Genomic DNA, 21,832 nt, shown 5'->3' on the forward strand with positions numbered 1-21,832 from the left:
GCAGACACTTTCATATATGAAAGTTTTCTATAGATATTGGCATGTTTCCATTCTACACTTTATTATTTAATACATATGTATTATTTAATATGTATTATTTAATACTAGGAAATGGTTTCATGTCAATACAGATACTCTCATAGTCTTTCTTTTTAAAAGCTGCATACTGATGCCAGAATTGATGAAACAGGTTTTCTATTGATAAATCATTTCTAGGGTCTTCTGCTGTGAAAAACTAACAATGCTGCCATGCAGGTGCTTTGCAAATTATCCAGGTCTAATTATCCTGGAATAGAACTGCTAGGTCACAAAGTATATGCGTTTTTTTTTTTATTTAGATAGCTAGAGCTGGGTTACAGGCTTTCTTTGTGATACTGTTTGCTGGATACATTTTTATTTTATGTCCAGATTTTGCCTTAAATTTAACCCATTTTTATTTGTGATAATCATTCATTTAGACATAATCTGAGGCATTTTATCTTATTTAAGATATATTCATTTGAGAGGAAGAGACAGAGAAAAACAAGTCTCCCATCTGCTGGTTCACTCCCCACCTCATCATTCTTGTCGAGTATCAAGAAGCTCCATGGACCAGTCTTCTGGGAATGTTCATAACACATGTCACACTTGGGCTTTCTGTGCATCCTACAGTGTTCTGTTATGAATGGTGTCTCTCTTTTATGGTCTTGACTTTTCTCAAAGGTAGTGAGAATGATCTTCTTGCTCTTGTATTTTCATCTTCCTTGGTTGCTCGCCTGCCTGTCACAATTGTGAGCAGCCAAGCTGGTTTGTCTTGGGGATTCAGGGTTCTTTAGTGATGAGCTAGCTCAAGTCCTTCCCAACTCCCATGGCCTCCTGGGTCTGAATAGAAACTTGCATTTCTGAGAACATTCAAGCTGAATCAGGGCACATCAGAATTAGGTCTTGTCTGGTGTTTTTGTTTTGTTTTGTTTTGTTTTGTTTTTCTGCACTTGCACAAGTTTGACACTATTTCAGACTTTGAAAATTCCTTCCAGCTGGCCTTGGGTTGCTTGATTTGTTTTTCTGCTGCAGCCAATTGCAACAGTTTATAAAGTTCCTATAGTGCTCTGACCTGTAGCTGTTATAACTGTTTCTTGCAATAATAATTTTAGAAATAACATGAATTCTTATCTGTCAGTGGCATCAGACCTTTCTGGGGCTATTATGGATATATTTTATTAAAATGGTATTGTTTAGGACTTGTAATTTAAATACTATTCCTTTGAAGCATCATTTAATCATCATTTTTAAAGACTTTTCTTTTTTCTATCAGATTAGCAATGTCATTGTTTTAATTTGCACTGACATTTTGCTGTGTTTGTTTATGATTTATTAGAAAGGGTTCCCAGTCATTCCCCAAGTGTTCAGGACAGCCAGGGCCAGGCTAGAGCTGGGAGCCAGGAACTCAATCCAGGTCTTCCATGTGTGTGGCAGAGACCCAACGTTTTGAGCCATCATTACTGCCTCTCAGGTGTACATTAGCAGGAAGGCGGATGCAGGAGCCAGAGGTGAGACTCAAACCCAAGCACTTTGATGTGGGATATAGGTGGCCAAATGCCCACTCACCGGGTGCATTTCTCACATACTGGGTTCAGACTGGTCTGTAGGAACTTTTTTTTTTTTTTTTTTAACAGGCAGAGTGGACAGTGAGAGAGAGAGACAGAGAGAAAGGTCTTCCTTTTGCCGTTGGTTCACCCTCCAATGGCCGCCGCGGCCGGCACACCGCGCTGATCCGATGGCAGGAGCCAGGTACTTCTCCTGGTCTCCCATGGGGTGCAGGGCCCAAGCACCTGGGCCATCCTCCACTGCACTCCCTGGCCACAGCAGAGAGCTGGCCTGGAAGAGGGGCAACCGGGACAGAATCCAGCGCCCCGACCGGGACTAGAACCCGGTGTGCCGGCGCCACAAGGCAGAGGATTAGCCTAGTGAGCCGCGGCGCCGGCTCCTGTAGGAACATTTTGAATAATGAAAATTGGTAAGGGAATTCAATCCAAAACATAAATGTTTGAACATTTTGTGCTTAGGGTATCCAGGAATTCTTGGTGGTATACGTGCAGTAGGGATTACTTAGTAGATCGGGGTAGAAGGGCACTGTCAAGTTCTTACTTAGCACACTCTGGGGATGGCAATGATTTCTCTTTCCCTTAATTGGATTTGGATTGTTTTCCAGTGAAATTTTCACTAGTGCAGGGGATTAATCCTTGGTTACCATGAGAAGAGAAAATTAAGAAGATGGCAAAAGGTGTTCTTTTCCAGGACATCTCCAAGGATCCTTCATGTCTTCCATTCTTCAGGTACCCAAGAGTAATCACCCTCCTGCCTGCCTCCTTGCTTTGCGTATAAAAGAGGGGCGGGGCGGGGCTTGCTGAAAGGCTTCCGTAAAATTTCCCTCCATCTTCTTTCCGGTGAAGACTTGTATTCATTGTCATTTTATGTACCAGTTCATGTTTACACAAAAACATGATTTGCAAACTCCTTACAAATTGAAAACCACAAGGAAATGAAGTCTTTGAAGGAGTTACAGTTTTAGACACACTTAAGGTGAGGGTGTCATTAAAACCTGTTTCCTGATGCGCCTTTGGATTAGTGATAGCTACGTGCAGTATCAGAGTGCTTGGGTTCAAGTCCTGACTCTGCTCCTGATTCCTACCTCATGCTAAAGTGCCGGCGCCGCGGCTCACTAGGTGAATCCCCCGCCTGCGGTGCTGGCAACCCGGATTCTGTCCCGGTTGCCCCTCTTCCAGTCCAGCTCTCTGCTGTGGCCCGGGAGGGCAGTGGAGGATGACCCTAGTGCTTGGGCCCTGCACCCCATGGGAGACCAGGAGAAGCACTTGGCTCCTGGCTTTGGATCGGCACAGCGCCGGCTGTAGCAGTCATTTGGGGGGTGAACCAATGGAAGGAAGACCTTTCTAATTGCCTGTCAAAAAATAAAAATAAAGTGCATCTGGAGAGGCGGTGGTGGTAGCTCGAGTACTTGGGTTTCTGCCACACACATAGGAAACCCAAATGGAGTTCCCTGCTCCCAGCCCCATCCGTTGTGGGTGTTTGATGGGTAAACCAGCAGACGGGAGATTTCTCTCTCTCCTCTTTCTCTCAGGTAAAGAAACACAATTCTATAATGAACAAAATTTTCATTGATACTTACGTCAACATTCACAGTGTGGTAATCTGAACTGGTGGGTAACCAGGTGTGATTGCCTTCAGAGAAACCAGCATTGGAGCTGTTGTCCCACTGCATTGGTGACTTGGAGAGAAGGGTGTTCTGTCAGACAGAAAGCAATCGTCTGCGTATTGAAAGAAATGCACTGCGGTCCTGATTTACATCTTAACTCTCTAGGTCCCTGTAGTTCTTAAATGATGCTTGTATTCTACTTTTCATGATTAAAAGGTCTTAATATTCAATACATAACCCAGATTCATATTTTTAATTGGAAAATAGCTCAGAACATCCTGAGTTTGAATAGACTATACCAGTGTGCTTGGAATCTCTGCTTTTCCATCCAAAATGTGCCATTAACGAATCATGCTACTTCATTCTGCTGTGGGATACGGTGATGGTGAGTCCATGGGCAGTGCTATTTACCAGTGAGCCTGAATTCTTTCCCAGTCACTTAACCAGAGTGAGTACTGCACATGGGGGTGTACACCCAGGTGTAAGCAGATGAAGAAAATTTCACCTTAACCAGATATGAGGGAAATCACAGTCCCCCACCCAGCAGCACAGCTGTGAGAACCACAGCCTCAAACACGCGGAAGTGGTGCGTTGTACTTGATAACATAAAAGCAGCTTTTGTGCTAGGGTCACACAGGATCTACCAGACCAAGTAAGAACTAAAGAAAACCTTCCTCTCCATGTTTCAGGTAAAAGGCAATGAATAATATTCCAAATGAAACCACTGGTTCTCAAATTTTAGTGTACCCAAGAGTCAGCTGGAAAACATCAGAATACAGCTGGGGGGGGGGGGTGGCAGCGGCAGCAATTTAAATAAATTCCCCCAATCAGCGCAAGAAAACTGGGAATTCTGACTGTCTGGAAGTAAGAAAAATAACCATGGTTTTCAACAACAGAAAATAGTAAATGCCTTGATTTAGCAACAAGACAAGTCCTTGGTTTCACAGCTCTGGTGCATAGTTAGGTTGCATTAAGCTTACCACATCATAGCTTTCATTGAGATTTGTGGCTAAAATATTTCCCATCCCTATTTCTTCTCCATAGTAAGTTATGGGAGTTCCAGGAAGTGTAAAAAGCAGCATGTTCATGATGTTGACATACTGGTTCCCCAGACGAGAAGTCAGCCGTGTGATGTCTGGTCCACCAGTCTGAAAGGCAGATACTTGTAAGAACACATCTCTCCACATTTCTCTGGAAACCTTACCCTATTTCACAGAAAGCTCACCAGCCAGAAAGCTAGCATGGGGACTTGGGCCTCTGGTGTCTAGCAAGCCTGGATTCTTGCTACTTAATGCATAACTGATTTACTGATAAACAGCAAAATGGTAATAATTTACTTCCCAATGATACTGCAAAAAAGATAAAATTTAGAAGGTACATATTCTTATTTTCTCACATTTGAATAAGAGAATACTAACAGGAAAAGAAGAAAATGCTTCCTTCAGGACAAGGAAACAAGGTGAGAGGGACGTGTGGGAGAAAGATGGTGTATTCTTTTTTACATTGTTTTGACTGACTTTGTAGAATTTACTTGGAATAATTAAAATAAACTTTAAAAAATGTACATAGTCCAAGAAGAAATTTTATAGTACTTTGTTTTAAGTATTTCTATGTTAGATGTTCTGGTTACATATTTCAACATCCAGTCCTTATTTAGAGTTTATTTTGCTTGAGAACAGCACAACTCAATGTCATGTGTGCATACGCTGAGCTTGGCAGTTTAAAAAGTGCTTTCACACCTGTATTTTATCTAATTTCCTTCCTCCACAACTATTGCTATCAGGTAATACCTGCACTTTACACATGATTACATAAGCCCTGAGAAACTGCACCATTTAAGTTCCGACTTTCAAAGGAGAACCTGCTTTTGAATTTGAGTCTTAGAGCTAGAACTTGGAGCAGGCACCTGACTCAGAAGGTTAGGTTGCCACTAGGGACATCCACCTCCCATAATGGAGTGCCTAGTAGGTCCCAGCTACTCTGCACCTAGTTCCACTTTCCTGCTGATATGCCTGGAAGGCAGCAGATGATGGCCCAAAGACTTGGGTTTCTGCCACCCATATGGGAGACCCAGATGAGTTCCTGGCTCCTAACAGCCCTGCCTGTTGCGAGTATTTAGGAGTGAACCAGCAGATGGAAGATCTGTGTCTCCACCTATCAAATAAATCCTAATCAGAACATTGCTACAACGTAGGAAAAGGGAGGCTGGTTTCCCCACTTACATGTACTAAAATGACTTTCATATTTTTATAGATCATTATTTTTTTATAACCAGAAATTTAGGTCAAATTTTGCCTCTCATTATCTTGAGTTCTTCTGAAAGCTACGATTTCTCAAGTGTTCTGGCTGTACAGCACTCTGCTTGCTTTTGTGATTCCTTCCTTTCCCTCTCTCCCAGTTACTTCATGTCAAAGGCAGAGATTGCCCATCCACTGTTTCACTTGCCAGATGCTCCCAACAGCCAGTGCTGAAGCCAACAGCTGAGGACCCAGTCCAGATCACCCAGGTGGGCAGACTGTGTGCACCATGAGCTGCTGCCTCCCAGGGCACATGTGAGCAGGTAGCTGGAACTGGGAAGAGGTGGGCTCAAACTCAGACACTCCAGTATGGGCTGTAGGCAGTGAAAGTCTTAACTGCTATGCCAGACACCCACCCTGTCTTTCAGAACTGAAATCAGGAAATAGTTCTGCAAGTAGTTTACAATAGTTTACAGCCATGGACACAGATCGCGGTCTGTCACAGGCTCAGGTGCCAGTCACCTGTGATACTGGAGAATTTCAAAATTGAAAAACGGTAAAACTTGTAAAAATTGCCTTTTATTCATAAAAACTATTGTAACTAAATGTATTCAAGGAAAACAACTGGTAAGCCAGCGCTGTAGTGCAGTGGGTTAACGCCTTGACCTGAAGCACCGATATCCCACATGGGTGCTGGTTCTAGTCCCAGTTGCTCCTCTTCTGATCCTGCTCTCTGCTGTCACCTAGAAGAGCAGTAGAGGATGGCCCAAGTGCTTGGGGCCCTACACTGGTGTGGGAGAGCTGGAAGAAGCCCCTGGCTTCAGACTGGCTCAGCTTTAGCCATTGCAGCCATTTGGGATGTGAACCAGCAGATGGAAGACCTCTCTCTCTGTCTCTACTTCTGTCTGTAACTTTTTTTTTTTTTAAAGATTTACTTATTTGAAAGTCAGAATTACATAGAGAGAGGTCTTCCATCCACTGGTTCACTCCCAATTGGCTGCAATGGCCAGAGCTGCGCCAGTCTGAAGCCAGGAGCTTCCTCCGGGTCTCCCATATGGATGCAGGGGCCCAAGGACTTGAGCCATCTTCTACTACTATCCCAGGGCATAGCAGAGAGCTGGATTGGAAGAGGAGCAGCTGGGACTCGAACCAGCCCCTGTAACTTTCAAATACATCTTTCTAAAGAAAATAAAAAAAGCTAGGTCGCAGAAGAGAAAGCTTTGTAGCACCTTCACTCATCCTAAATTCACGCCTCCCCTCAGATCCAGGATAGCCTTCACAACCAGCAGCCTCGCAACCACTGACCAGGCAAAAAGGATTTAGAGTTCACCTACAGCTCCGTCCCTAAAGAACTGCCACAACTTGCCTTTCTCAGTGTTTTCTTTTTCAGAGTTAACTGTTTATTTAACATTGCGCCTGCCTGTGATGTTACCACTTGGGGCTAACTTGAGACAAATGCCAAGGTGTCTGGAAATGAGAAGGGAACTAAGATGCACAAAAATTCTGACATCTCTGGGAGCTGAGAAGATCAGCCAAGCACAGGACTGTGCACAGAGGAGGGTTGTGCAGACGCCCAGGAAAGACTGGGAAAGGCTCTACTCTCAGTCTGGCTAACCCTGAGGCCCCGTACAAGCAGAAATTGAAGGCCACAGCAGAGCTGTAAACTGCCTGCCACAGTTTTGAAAGCAACACAGTGGGGCTGGTGCCGTGGCATTGTGGGTAAAGCCACTGCAGTAGTGGCATCCCCTGTGAGCGCCTGTTTGAGACCTGGCTGCTCCACTTCCAATCCAGCTCTCTGCTATGGCCTGGGAAAGCAGTAGAAGATGGCCCAAGTCCTTGGACCCCTGCACCCATATGGGAGATCCAGAAGAAGCTCCTGGCTCCTGGCTCCTGGCTCCTGGCTCCTGGCTCCTGGCTCCTGGCTTCGGATAGGCGCAGCTCTGGCTGTTGCAGCCATTTGGGGAGTGAAACAGTGGATGGAAGACCTCTCTGTCTCTACCTCTCTCTCTCTTTCAAATAAATAAATCTTTTTTAAAAAATAGAAATTTTGGAGATACAAAGTACATTAAATGAAAAAATCAGTAGAGGAGCTTGACAGACTTGAACTGGCAAAAATCAGAAAACTTGAAGATGGGTCAATTGAGAGAATATAGTCTGAAAACCAGAAAAGAAAAAAAATTTCAGACCTGTGTGACATCAGCTTTCATACCAACACATCCATAATGGGGGTCTCAAAAGGACAGAGAAAAAGGGACATAAATTACATTAGAAAAATAATGGCCAACAACTTTCCAAATTTAAACAGACAAGAATCTCAATGGCTCCAAGTAGGAGAAAATAAAGACCTACACTCAACATACCAAACTCTAACAGCACAGAACCTTGGAGGCGGCAATACAGAATTTGCATAACATACAGGGGATTTTCAATAAGATTAGCAACTGACTTTCTTGAGAAATGATGGAGGCCAGAAGGCAGTGAAATAAAAACATTCAAATTAATTAAAAACCTCAACCAAGAAAATGAAATACTACTCCACAGCTACTATAATTTTTTTTAAATGAAACGTGAGAAAATGGAGAAATTCAAACACTTGTAAACTCATTAATGGGTGTGTAAAATGGGAAAGTCACTGCAGAAGACAGTTTGGAAGATCCTAAAAAAGGTCGACAGAAATTCTAGGGCTGGCATTTCCAAGTCCAGCAGCCCGTATCAGAGCACCAGTTCTAACCTCAACTGCTCTGCTTCTGATCCAGCTTTCTGCTGATACTCCTGAGAGAGGTAGCAAAAGATGACCTAGGAACGTGGGTCCTGGCCACCCAAGTGGGAGACCAGGCTGGAGTTCCTGGCTTCTAGTTTCAGCCTGGACCATGCCTGACTCTTGCAACCAATTTAAGGAGTGAACCTACTGATAGACAATGTCTGTTTATCTCTAAACCTATCCCTCTCTCTGTCACTCCCTTCACATAGATCCAAAAGAAAAAAGTACTGTGTCATCAGAAACTCTAATCCTGGGTATATATCCAAAAAGAGGCTCAAAGAGACCCTTGTAAGCCAGTATTCATAGCAGCACTCTAATAATGAAAAGGAGGAAACAACCTAAATGCTCGTCAACAGATGAATAGATAAAATGTTAACATACAGGGGGCTTTCAAAAGTTCATGGAAGGCCGGCGCCGCGGCTCACTAGGCTAATCCTCCACCTAGCGGTGCCGGCACACCGGGTTCTAGTCCCGGTTGGGGTGCTGGATTCTGTCCCGGTTGCCCCTCTTCCAGGCCAGCTCTCTGCTGTGGCCAGGGAGTGCAGTGGAGGATGGCCCAAGTGCTTGGGCCCTTCACCCACATGGGAAACCAGGAGAAGCACCTGGCTCCTGGCTTTGGATCAGCGTGGTACGCCGGCAGACGTAGCGCGCTGGCTGCGGCGGCCATTGGAGGGTGAACCAACGGCAAAAGGAAGACCTTTCTCTCTGTCTCTCTTTCTCACTGTCCACTCTGCCTGTCAAAAAAAAAGTTCATGGAAATACATAATTTGAAAGAACTTTGTGGATTTAAAGGTCTAATGCACCAAAAGTGGTGGGGGGAGTTAAAAATGTTCTCATTTTTTGAAGTACCCTTAGAACTTCAGATATCTTACTGACGGGGTCTAATGTGTTCCCTTTACTAACCCATATCCAAAGATACAGAATATCTTAGAAGGCAAAGAAACCTTGATGGGTTTGGAAGTGATAAGGTTGGCTTATTACCACAATTATATCAGGGTAATTCAAAAAGTCCCGATTCTAGCTTCCTGCCAGCGCAGGGCCTGGGAGGCAGCAGGTGATGACTCAAGTAGTTTGGTCTTTGCCACCAATATGGGTGACCCAGATTGAGTTCCTAGCACCCCGCTGAGCCCAAACCTAGCCCAGGCCATTGCAAATGGGTGTCCTCACTCTCCTTCCTCTTCTCTCTGCCTCTTGGATACATTTTTAAAGGAGTTTATTTTAGGGCTGGCATTGTGGCATAGTGAGTTAAGCTGCCACCTGCAACACCATCCCACATGGGAGCTGGTTCCGATCCCAATCCAGTTCCTTCTTAATATGCCTGGGGAAATGGCATATCAAATGGTCCAAGAACTTGGGTCCCTGCCACCCATGTGGGAGACCCAGAAGTTCCTGGCTTCAGCCTGGCCCAGCCCCAGCCCTTGTGGCTATTTGGGTAGTGAACCATTAGATAGAAAAGATCTCTCTTTTTCTCTATATAACTTTCAAATACACACTTGGGTCCCTGCAACCCACATGGTAGACCAGGAAGAAGCTCCTGGCTCCTGGCTTCAAATCAGCCTATCTGTGGCTGTTGGGGCTATTTGGGGAGAGAACTAGCAGATTCGAAGATCTCTCTCTCACTCTGCCTTTAAAATAAATATATAAAAATAAAATCTTCAAATTCTCTTTGTGGGGCTGGAATCACGGTGTAGCAGGTTAAGCTCCCACCTGCAATGCCAGCATTCCATATGAGCATCAGTTCAAGTCCACTTCCTATCTAGCTCCCTGATAACGTGCCTGGGAAAGCAGCAGAGGATGGCCCAAGTCTTGGGCCCCTGCACCCACATGCGAAAATCAGATGTGGCTCCTGGCTTCAGCCTGGCCCAGCCCCAGTTGCTGCAGCTGTTTGGGCAGTGAACCAGTGGATGGACGATCTATCTGTCCCTCTCTGTGTAACTCTGCCTTTCAAATAAATGTTTTAAAAATTTTTTGTGGGGCCAGTGCTGTGGCGCAGCAGGTTAACGCCCTGGCCTGGAGCGCCGGCATCCCATATGGGCACCAGTTCAAGTCCCGGCTGCTCCACTTCCCATCCAGCTCTCTGCTATGGCCTGGGAAAGCAGTACAAGATGGCCCAAGTCCTTGAGCCCCTGCACCCACGTGGGAGACCTGGAAGAAGCTCCTGGCTCCTGGCTTCGGATCGGCGCAGCTCCAGCCATTGTGGCCATCTGGGGAGTGAACCAGTGGATGGAAGGCTGACACTCTCTCTCTCCCTCTCCCTCTCTCTCTCTCTCTGCCTCTCCTTCTCTCTGTGTAACTCTGATTTTTAAATAAATAAATAAATCTCATTAAAAAATTTTTGCACCAAAATAAGCTTCTCAATATTTTCCCACAAACTTTAAACTATTTTTTTATTTACTTGAGAGACAAGTAGAAATGCAGCACAGGACACAGCGCCCATCTGCTGATCTACTTCCCAAATAACTGCAACGGCCAGGGCTGGGCCAGAGTCAGAATCAGAAACCAGGAAGGGGGCCAGTGCTGTGGTGTTGTAGGTAAAGCTGCCCCCTGCAGTGCCAGCATCTCATATGGGCGCCAGTTCAGGTGGCGGCTGCTCCACTTCTGATCCAGCTCTCCACTATGGCCTAGAAAAGCAGTAGAAGATGGCCTAAGTCCTTGGGCCCCTGCACCCATGTGGGAGACCTGGAAGAAGCTCCTGGCTCCTGGCTTCAGATCGGCACAGCTCCAGCTGTTGTGGCCATCTGGGGAGTGAACCAGCGGATGGAAGACCCTTCTCTCTCTCTGCCTCTGCCTCTGTGTAATTCTGCCTTTCAATAAATAAATAAATCTTTAATTAAAAAAAAAGGCAAGAAATAAAGCAGGAATGCAATCAGATCTCCCATGTCATTGGCAGGAAGCCAAATCCTTGAGCCATCACTGCTGCCTTTAGGATTTGCATCGGCAGGAAGCTGGAGTCAGGAGCCTGAGCCAGGAATTGACCATGGGCATCTTAACCGCTAGGCTAATGCCCCCTCCACAAACTCTCAGAAGTCCTCCTTCTATTACTGTATCTTCTGTTCACTGAAAAGTTGCCAATCTTCCAAAATGTTAGGCCCTCTCAGTCAACAAGGAAGTCACATGTGGCCTCTATTTTAAAGGATGCAGTGTAGAAGGGAAAATCTTCCCCAGAGTCTGTGTGGCTTCAATGCCTTTTCCCCTGCATTCCTCCCAACAAGATGGTGTTTCGGCACTGTGCACCCATTCCACATTCCAAAGCCCTCTTTATTCCAATTAGGATCATAGCTCTGAGGTGTGTGGAAAGAATGGCTTCCTGTCCACCCCCCACACAGGCTAGTAGAGTTTCAAGCACAGATAAATATTCATTAAATATTTGTTCAACTGGATGGACAGTGTCTCCTTAATGTCAAGGACCTGGCCAGGGCTGACCACTAAGCAGCCACCAAATGAAGCAGAGTTCAAGACCGCAGAGAGGTAACTAGCCAACAAGTACAGCAGCACGATACGTGCCGTGCAGGGCATGCAGACTCACCATCCAATTGGGCCATTTTCCTTCGGGCATGTTTTCCATCCAGGCTGTGATAACCTCATACACAGTGTTCCCAGAAAGAGTGTCTAGAGTGGTGAAGTAATTGTTGAAAGGAAAATCGGCTTCTTGGATAAATGACAACCCGTAGTACCTCATGGTCCTGTCAATGCTCTCCGCATAGGCTTCTGTGCCCAGGAACCTGTAGGAGGTGGCAGCGTTCAGCATCCTCCGGACCTGTCAGGACCCTGGGAAAGCGCTCTAGCTCCTTACGTCTCACAGGATGAGACCTGCACACTGTTTACCACACAGGGCCAGGGATTCTGAGAAAGCACATGGCCAAAAAATGTCACGCTGGGTCACCTACACAGTAACTCAGAGAAACCCAACGATTAATGTAATACAAGTCGTGTCTAACAGGAAATACATTTGATGGGACAGGCATTCGGTGCAGTGGTTAAGACACCACTTGGGATACCTGCATCCCAATCAGAGTGCCTCGTTTGAGTCCCAACTCCTCTGCTTCCAATCCAGCTTCTTGCTAATGCACACCCTGTGAAGCAGCAGGTGATGGCTTAAGTACTTAGATCCCTGCCACCCACATGGGAGACCCAGATCGAATGTTAGGATCTTGGCTTGGGCCAGCCTGGCTCTGGCTGTTGTGAGCACTTGTAATGTGAATCAGCAGATGGAAGATAACTCCCTGTCTTCCTTTCCCTTTCTTGCCCTCTTTTTTTAAAAAAACATTTATTTTTTTTATTTGAAAGTCAGAGTTACACAGAGAGGCAGAGAGAGAGAGGAAGGGAGAGAGAGAGGTCTTCCATCTGCTGGTTCACTCCCCAGATGGCCACAATGGCCAGAGCTGCGTCGATCCGAAGCCAGGAGCCAGGATCTTCTTCTGGGTATCCCATGCAGGTGCAAGGGCCCAAGGACTTGGGCCATCTTGCACTGCTTTCCCAGGCCATAGCAGAGAGCTGAATGGGAAGTGGAGTAGCCGGGACTCAAACCGGCACCCATATGGGATGGCAGCACTGCAGTCGGTGGCTTTACCCACTACACCACAGTGCCAGCCCTTCTCTCGCCCTCTCTTTCAAAATTAACGTACACAATTAAATTTGCACAAAACTCCTGTGAAATAATACTGTGATTAGCAACATTTTACAAAAGAGGGAAGTAAAAATTAATAAAGTTAAACAACATGAAAGAACCCAGGCCCTGGCATAATGAAGTTGTAAAGAATTCTAACAGTGCAGATTTTGTAACTTGAGAGGCTGGCATTGGTATAGCAGGTAAAGCTGCCTCTTGCAGGGCTGGCATCCCTAGTTCAAGTCCTAGCTGCTCCAATTCTGATCCAGCTCCTGGCTAATGTACCTAGGAAAGCAATGAAAGGTCACCCAAGTGCTTGGGCCCCTGCACCCACATGGGAGACCCGGAAGAAGCTCCAGGCTCCTAGAGGAGCCATTTGGGGAATGAACCAGCGAATGGAAGATAGCTCTCTCTCCTTCTCTCTCTCTCTCTCCCCACCACCCTCTGTGTCTGTCTCTCTCTCCCTCTCTTTTCTCTCTGTAATGTGCCTTTCAAATAAATAAAATAAATAAGCCATAACTTGAACCCCTGAGTATGTCTGGTTTTACGGGATAAACTGCAGCTCAGACCCCATGCATACGAGAGAAGCACGTCCAGTGGTTACCTGTATCTGCCGGGCTCCCTGCTGTACTTGTCCATGGTCTGCCGGAAGCTGCGGACAAGGTCATGCATCCCCTCCTGTGTAGTGGTGAAGTCATGGTACAGCTCTGAGTAGCGTGTGACCGTGTCCTTGAAAAACCGGGACAGCATGGTTACTATCGTCTCCTGTGTCCCCTGCCCCCATCTGGCTCTGTGTGAATACAGTCTCCTCAAAGGTCTTCAGCTGAGCAAGACACACGCTCAAAGAGGATCCTAGGACCTTCATCGCTCCAAAGGTTTGTAGATAGAGAAAACGTAACTGTTAGTACTTTAATTGGTGCTTTAACATACATTGCTAACCATCACGTACCTATTTTAGCAAGCTAGATTTTACCAAACATCCAAACACTGATTACAAATGCATTTAACATAGTCCTCCTAAACATTTCATTGTCTAAAAGCTACAGAATGTTCAAGGCAAACAAAACAAATTATCTTAAGGATTATAAAACTGGTTATTAGCCTATCATGCATTTAAATTTTTTTCTAAACCATCCTTAACCTTTAATCTTGTTGTTACACTTTCTCTCAGGATGTCAGTAATTATTCCTGATACTCATTTCTATGTCTTTCTAAGATTACAATAGTCTCCTTGCATCAAAAGCAAAACATAACACTCAAAGAAGCCACTGTGAGAGGTCCTGGGATGGGACCTAGACTGGCTGGACAGTAAGACCTGAGTTATCCATTCAGGAGGCTCCCTTCGTGTCTGTGAACTTCCCTTGCTAGATAAAGTGAACATTTTTGTTGGAATCTGGGTCTGTTCCTGAAGTTACATGTTCTTTAAGTTATTCTTGCGTAGCACACAAAACCCATCATTCTGATCATTTGTCATGACTCCAAGCATAGGCCTAAGTTATGGGAACTCATTATGATCAGCAAGGCCATTTCAACATTTCTCCAAGGAGAAGATTTTCCAGAGTTAATGCATCTTTTTATTTTTCCTTTTTATTGGAAATTGTGCAAAAAAATGGCATAATCCTAACGTATGGTTTGTGACATGCTCTGATGATTGACTTGTACATATCAGCTTCTCTTTAGTTAACTGATTCATTTTAATGAAGTTGTAAGTACCCATAAATCTACTCCAGACAACACCTAGAAGCTGGGGCTGGGGCTGTGGTGTAGTAGGCTAAGCCTCCATCCCGTGGGCGCCAGCTCATGTCCCAGCTGCTCCTCTTCTGATCCAGCTCTCTGCTTATGACCTGGGAAAGCAACAGAAGGTGGCCCAAGTACTTGGGCCTCTGCACTCACATGGGAGACCTGGAAGAAGCTCCTGGCTCCTGCTTTGTTGGATTGTCCCAGTTTTAGCTGTTGTTGCCATTTGGGGAGTGAACCAGTGGATGGAAGATCTGTCTCTCCCTCTCTCTCTCTGTAACTCTGGCTTTCAAATACGTAGATAAATTTTTTAAAAAGAAACTAGCCAACTAGTTTCATTTGACTTGTAACTTTACTTAAAATGATTTTACATGATACATACTAATGTAAAATTTTCTTCACTAATCATTGCCAAGTTTTACTCATATGACTGCATCACTGTAATCCATCTATTGTGACTAAAATGTAGGTACAAGGGTAGGTACACGAATCCATCATTCTGCAATGCATTTTAGGACTACTGGCTACTTGCCCGGGGCTTTGGCAATAGAGGGACTAGGGAATGGTGACCAACCAGAGGAGTCGGGCAGACGGCGACTCTCACAGCTGACCTGAGGCAGTGTTGGAATCACTGGTGTGGAAGCCCAAGAGCTCAGATTCTGTAGTGAGACAGGCTTCCTCTGGAACTCTGGAATCCCTGGTAAGGTAACCTCTCTTAGGATTTGCTCCACGGAGTTCATGAAACATGTCTCACAGGAGATTGAGTTAAATGACGTATCAAGTAAACAGCCCACAGCACACAAAAGACATTCAGCACCGGTAGGTCCCCTTCCCTCTAACGACGTGCACTTTAACAGCTAGAGAAGGAATGGGGAACTTAGCCTTCCTTGCTTGAGCTTGAGTGAGACGACAGAACTCACAGTGTGGTCCTCTATTTTGCGGTCCTTGGTAGAGTCCCCACTGTCTTTGTCCCTAGAAAACTTTGTCACTGAGGGAGTCCTCAAGGGGTCCCTCACTCTGGGAAGAAACAATGCAAGGGAACATCGGGCACATTCATGAGACTTCTCTGTTTCTAAAGAAAGTGATTCAAAGTGCCTCCTCTAGTAGACATAACTCGTCTGTGTAAATGGTATCTCGGGGCTGGCGCTTTGGTGTGGCTGATGAGGCTGCAGCCTGCGGTGCTGGCATCCCATATGGGCACCAGTTTGAGTCTGGCTGCTCTGCTTCCAATTCAGTTCCCTGCTGATGCACCTGGGAAGGCAGTGGAGGATGGTCCAAGTCCTTGGGCTCCTGTACCCACTGGGACACCCAAAAGAAGCTCCCGGCTCCTGACTTCAGATTGGCCCAGCTCCAGCCGATACAGCCATTTAGGGAATGAACCAGAGGATGGAGGATCGATCTCTCTCTCTCTCTCTCTCTCTCTCTCTCTCTCTCTCTCTCTCTCTCTCCCTTCCTCTTCCTTTCAAATAAAAAAATAAATCTTAAAAAATAAATAAATGGTATCTTAGTCTAGAACAGAAAGCACTCTGCTGACATTTTCAGAAAAAGCAAAAAAACAAAAAATCTTTTTAAATGTTACCGGGATTTGTGATGCGTTTACTTGAATCTCATTTCTCAGATGCATTGCCTCTAGGAGAAATTTAACAGCATTGAAACTAAAGCCATCAACACCTTTGGTGAGCCAGAACTGCATTATTTCCTAAAAAGGAAGAAGCAAAATGTTTGGTTACAATACCTAAATAGTACTATCATGTTTAATAAAGATTTTGTATGCTGTTAGCATCAAACAAGTTGATGTTCCATCATCAAACAGACATCTCTACATTCAAAGAAAGTACAGTACCCACATAGCCTATTCTCATCTATTTAGGATGGATTCAACTCTTAGGTGACTGTATTTAAGGACTTCCACACCTCTTTTGTAGTTAGATCCAGAATTACAATTACATTTGTAATTAATACTGTGAGCATGTCTCCAAAGTTCACGGAGTCCACTCCAAAATAAATATGAAACCATAATGAAAGATAGGACTTGGGAGAAACCTAGAAGGTATCTAATTTCCTTCATGAAAAGTTAAATATTTCACTCTACCAGGAAGGCAAATGAGAAGTGATGTGCTGAAGTGTTAAGGGATTTCCTATGAGGATAAGATGAAAAGAACACTGACTAAATGGAATCAACCATCAGCCAAAAAAATAAGAGGAATAGTTAAGATACAGTGGTAAAATTCAGAGGTAAGCACTGCATTGAATACAATCAGGTAATAGATTAACTGTACATTATTCAAAGAAGGTACTAGTCTGCTGTCTTTAATTTCACAATTTGGACCCCAAATAGTTAAACATCCAGATTCTCATATATTTTATTGTCATCTCTGATGGTAGAATTTCTCCCATAGATGTGTGATGAGGACCTGAGTCATGTGTGAGTGCTGCTGGCTTCTCTCTACCCCTGCCCCTCTCTCGGACATCCCTGGCGGAGAGAAGGTAGTCACCGGGCACTTGCTAAGGAGAGAGCATGGTCTAAGCCTGCCTGGCTCCCAGGCATTTTTAATGTTGAATCTAAAGATTGGGGAGATGAAGACTGGTCTAGAGACATGATTAAATAAATTTTCTGGGCATGGACCAGAAAACAAGGGGCCTCCAGGAAAGAGCTCAAATAGAGGGAAGTAGAAGTGAAACATCAGTGGGAATGGATGGGAGAAGGAACAGAAGTGTTAGAATGGGATTTCCTTTCTTGCTAAGTAGTCCAGGGTTTAGAGTCAGCTCAGTCGTCATGCAACCTGGGAAGTCACACCAGGCTCCCAGCTCAGAAGGGCCCTAAGCTTGGCTTCCCTGTCTTGAAATTCTTCACTTTTCCTGGGGCCTCACAAATTATGTAGCTGGTCATTTACAGGTACCATGTGCAAAAACAATGCAGGGTGAGAGGATGCAAGGATGGGTGCGGCAAGAGGACTGGAGGGCTTGTTTAAACCGAGCACAGAACACTTCAGCAGGGAGGAAGAAACGAGGGAGAGAGCCTTGAGAAGTCCCTTTGGAGAAACATCCTAGGCAGAGAGAACAGCACTGGAGACCGAGCTGAGCTCCTCGAGCAATAAAGAGGAGAGAGCGTGGCTACGGGGGCCTAAGCAACGGAAGGAGGTGAGATTGTGCTGCTCACGCCCAGCCTTGTAGCAGACGGGGAGGACTTGGGGGTGGGGGTGGGGGACTGTGAAGTGAAGATGAGAAATCCCTGGAGGATTTTAAGCAGAAAGGGCTGTGGTCTGACTTACACTTTTAAAAGACCTGATGTATGAAGAATAAACCATAGATTCTGGCAGTTCCTCCAAAACTGTAAACATGGAGTTAAGCATACGATCGAGCAATGCCCTGCCTCGGTGCATACCCAAGAGAAATGAAAACGTTATGTCCATACGAAAATTTGCACTTGAATGTTCAAAGCTTGACTGAAAGCTGTTAAAAAATGGAAACAATCCCAATGCTATAGGCACACAATGATTATTATTTGGTCATAAAAAATGAAATAACTGATCAGTCCTATAATATAGATGAATCTTGGGGCCAGCACTGTGGCATAGCACCAAAAGCCACAGCCTGCAACACCGGCATACCATATGGGCTCCAGCTGGTGTCTCGGCTCTCCACTTCTGATCCAGCGCCCCACCAATGGCCTGGAAAAAGCAGCAAGAGATGGGCCAATACTTGGGCTCCTGCACCCACATGGGAGACCTGATAAAACTCCTGACTTTGCCCTAGCCCAACCCTGGCTGTTGTGGCTATCTGGGGAATGAACTAACAGATGGAAGATATTTCTCTCACTCTTTTTCAAATAAATAAATCTTTTTTAAGAAAATAGGCACAGAGGGCTCCATACTCTAACTGCCTTCATGGGAAATGGCCCAAATAAGCAGATCCACAGAGGCAGAGTTTAGTGGTTGCTAGGGGAAGGGGGGATGAAAGGTGGGAATATGAGGCATGGTGGGTGGTGATGGCTGGAGCACAAACATTGCTTCTAGGGGTGATGAAGATGTTCTAAAATTAGACGATGATGATGGTTGTACAACTCTGTGAACCTACTAAAAATATCTAATTTAACAGTTCAGGTAAATTTGATGGTATGTGACTATTATCCCCTCCCCCCCCCAAAAAAAGGCATTATCAGCAAAAAAAAAAAAAAAAAGAATAAATTAAGGCACAAGAATGAATTTGGAGAATTCCTTTACTAGCTATGGTGGCCTGGGCTAGGGAGACAGTGGTGGAGGTGAGAAGAAATGATCGAATGTTGAGTCTGCTCTGAGGGTGGAGCTCACGGACCTGATGATACTGCGCAAGGTTGTGAAAGGAACAGGAGTTAAGGTGACCCCTAGCTTGTTGGCCTGTGACTGTGCACTGTTCACTGAGGAGACAGCAGGTTGCAACAAAAATGTGCTTGGACACGTGAAGTTTGAGGAGTCTACCAAACACATAGATGGAAATGAGAAGAGGTGGGTGGTTTATTAAATCTGGACAGTGGGGTAGAATATACAGTTAAAAATGAAAATTTGTGGCCAGTGTTGTGGTGCAATGGGTTAAGCCACTGACTATGACACTAGCATCCCAGATCAGCACTGGTTTGAGTCCCGGCTGCTCCACTTCTGATCCAGCCTCCTGCTAATGGCCTGTGAAAGCAGAAAACAGCCCAAGTGCTTGGGCCCCTGCACCCATATGGGTGACCTGGATGAAGCTCCTTGCTCCTGGCTTCAGTTTAGCCCAAACTCAACCATTGCAGCCACTCAGGGAGTGATGGAAGATCAATCAATCTCTCTCTCTCTCTGTCTCTCTCTCTGTCTCTGACTTTCAAATAGAGTAAATAATTTTAAAAAATGAAAATTTGGGGGCTGGCACTGTGGCACAGCAGGTTAATGCCTTGGCCTGAAGTGCCAGTATCCCATATGGGTGCCGGTTCGAGACCCAGCTGCTCCACTTCCAATCCAGCTCTCTGCTATGGCCTGGGAAAGCAGAAGATGGCCCAAGGAGTTGGGCCCCTGCACCTGCATGAGAGACCCGAAAGAAGTTCCTGGATCCTGGCTTCGGCACAGCTCCAGCCATTGCAGCCAACTGGGAAGTGAACCATCGAATGGAAGACCTCTCTCTCTCTCTCTCTCTGGCTCTCCTCTTTCTGTGTAACTCTGACTTTCAAATAAATAAATAAATCTTTTAAAAAAATGAAAATTTGGGAGTCCACCAGCCTCAATACACTGATTACTAAGTAGATTTCCCCTTATGTCAACAGTGTTGGTGGCTGAGGCAAGAACAGAGAACAGAATACATTGGAGCAGATGAAATGGGTAAGTCCTCAGTCATGAAGGACTCTTCCATCTGTCTAGAAGGTTCTTAAGGGAAAGACTGGCTTTTATTTCTGTTTCCTCTGCCCCCGACTTAGAGCCAGGTACTTAGCGAACCACCTGTGGCATGAAAGAATGAACCACTGAGCCCGAATGAGCCAGTAGATGAGAGATCAATCATGAAAGTCGTGCAGCAGGTTCCCTGGCTTTAAGGAGTAAACAGAAGGGCTGGGGACATAAGACATGAGAGTGTTACCTAACAATGCAAGACAGGAAATGAAAGGAGGCTCCTCTGTTGGCAGGGCTGTAGGAGCCCCAAGAAGACCAAATTAACATGGGTAGGCACAGCCAGAGAAGGGAGAGCCAGAGCTTGAACTTGGCCTTGATGGCTGGTGGGATCTCATCAGGCAGTAGGATTGGGACAGCGAGCCAAGAACAAAGGCTTGCTGTATACTGGGACTGCTGGGAGGACCAGGCGACCTTGAAAAGCAGATGACCTGGGCCTCAGTTCCCCCCAGCACACCAAATGGCAGCTGACCCCTCCCAGATGGGCTTATTCCTGTACCTGACCACAAGCTACTCCTCTGCAAGGGACAGTGGCTCTCCCCACTCTCCTCTTGGCTCATTCCTGCTGAAAGCAAGATTTTAGAAGATATATATTCCATTAGAGCAAAGCCATCTCTACTTGAACTAAAGAAGCCAATTTTCACCTTTGGTGATGGTCCCAAATGGCAAATACTCTCCCACAAATCACTTGTTGACTTGGAAAGTATTTGTTGTGGAGTAGCAGGTAAAACCACCTGCAATGCCGGCATCCCATATGGGTGCCCGTTTGAGTCCCAGCTGCTCTACTTCCTATCAGCTCCCTGCTAATGGCCTGAGAAAAGCAACCAAAGATGAGTCAAGTGTTTGGGCCTCAGCCATCCATGTGGGAGACCCATATGAAGCTCCTAATTTTGGCCTGGCCTAGTCATGGCCATTGCAGCCATCTGGGGAGTGAACCAGTAGATGGAAGATCAATCAATCAATCTCTCTCCCTCCCTCTCTCCTTCTTACTGTAACTCTTTCAAACAACATATGGGAAAAAAGAAGTGTTTATTGTATCTTCAAGTCAGTATGGAAGTCTCTAGCATGCTGCAAGTTGAAGGCTCAAAGGCTGCTATAGGCTAAACACCAGGGTTAGCACTGCTGGTGTCAATTCCCTTTAAACTAAGATTTTGAATGGCAAAGTTTGAACACCTTGTTCATGTCAAAGAGTATGGCAGACTCTGTCTGGTAACCCTTAGTGTGGACACAGGTGACCCAAACGACTTGAAGAGGTCTCCATGCAATGGAAACCATACATTTGTTCTTACGAACATGGCTGCTTCTTACCAAATAAATTCATTCAGTGAGTATTTGAGTTCCTTCTACTGGCCAGGCACTTAGCTAAGCCCCAGAACTACAATCAAGGGCAAAATACAACAGACACAGCCTTAGGAATCCTGCATTATTTTAGACTCTCTAGCTAAAGAATTACATAGTAATAGGAAAGTAGTTCAATCTCAGTGTGGGCATCGTGGCACTGGTTCAGGCCCCAGCTACTCCACTTCTGATCCAGCTTCAGGCTAACGCATCCTAGGGGGCAGCAGATGACAGCTAACATGTTTGGGCCCCTGACAACCATGTGGGAGACCCAGACGGAGTTTCAGCCGGACGTAGCCTCGGCTGCTGCATGCATTTGGAGAGTGAACAGCAGATGGAATCAATCATCAATCAATCTCTCTCCCCCTCTTCCTCCCTTTCCCTCCCTCCCCCTGCTGCAATGCCTTGCAAGAAATAAACACTTTTTTAAACCTCCTTAAGAAAAAAATGTGTAACTATTGAAATCTCGGGGGGTGACAGAGTTGTGATACAGAGTAGGCACACACGATCACAAGCAGGTAAAACGAGCAGCGACGTCCTGAGGAGAGCCTGCAGCAGGAGAGCAGGGGC

General features: G+C 45.5%; 1 protein-coding gene across 1 annotated transcript in view; it reads right to left on the reverse strand.

Annotated features, from left to right (window-relative positions):
- Positions 1 to 21,832, reverse strand: part of SLC3A1 (solute carrier family 3 member 1) — a 42,351-nt gene that overhangs the window by 3,805 nt on the left and 16,714 nt on the right. The window contains 5 exon segments of the mRNA NM_001082242.1: positions 3,167 to 3,283; positions 4,174 to 4,341; positions 11,718 to 11,913; positions 13,402 to 13,526; positions 16,114 to 16,233. Of these exon segments, the coding sequence (NP_001075711.1) occupies positions 3,167 to 3,283; positions 4,174 to 4,341; positions 11,718 to 11,913; positions 13,402 to 13,526; positions 16,114 to 16,233 (726 nt within the window).

This window comes from Oryctolagus cuniculus, chromosome 2 (genome assembly GCF_051225735.1).
Source record: "Oryctolagus cuniculus isolate XC-2025 breed Fujian yellow rabbit chromosome 2, ASM5122573v1, whole genome shotgun sequence".
In the NCBI taxonomy this organism is placed as follows: domain Eukaryota; kingdom Metazoa; phylum Chordata; class Mammalia; order Lagomorpha; family Leporidae; genus Oryctolagus; species Oryctolagus cuniculus.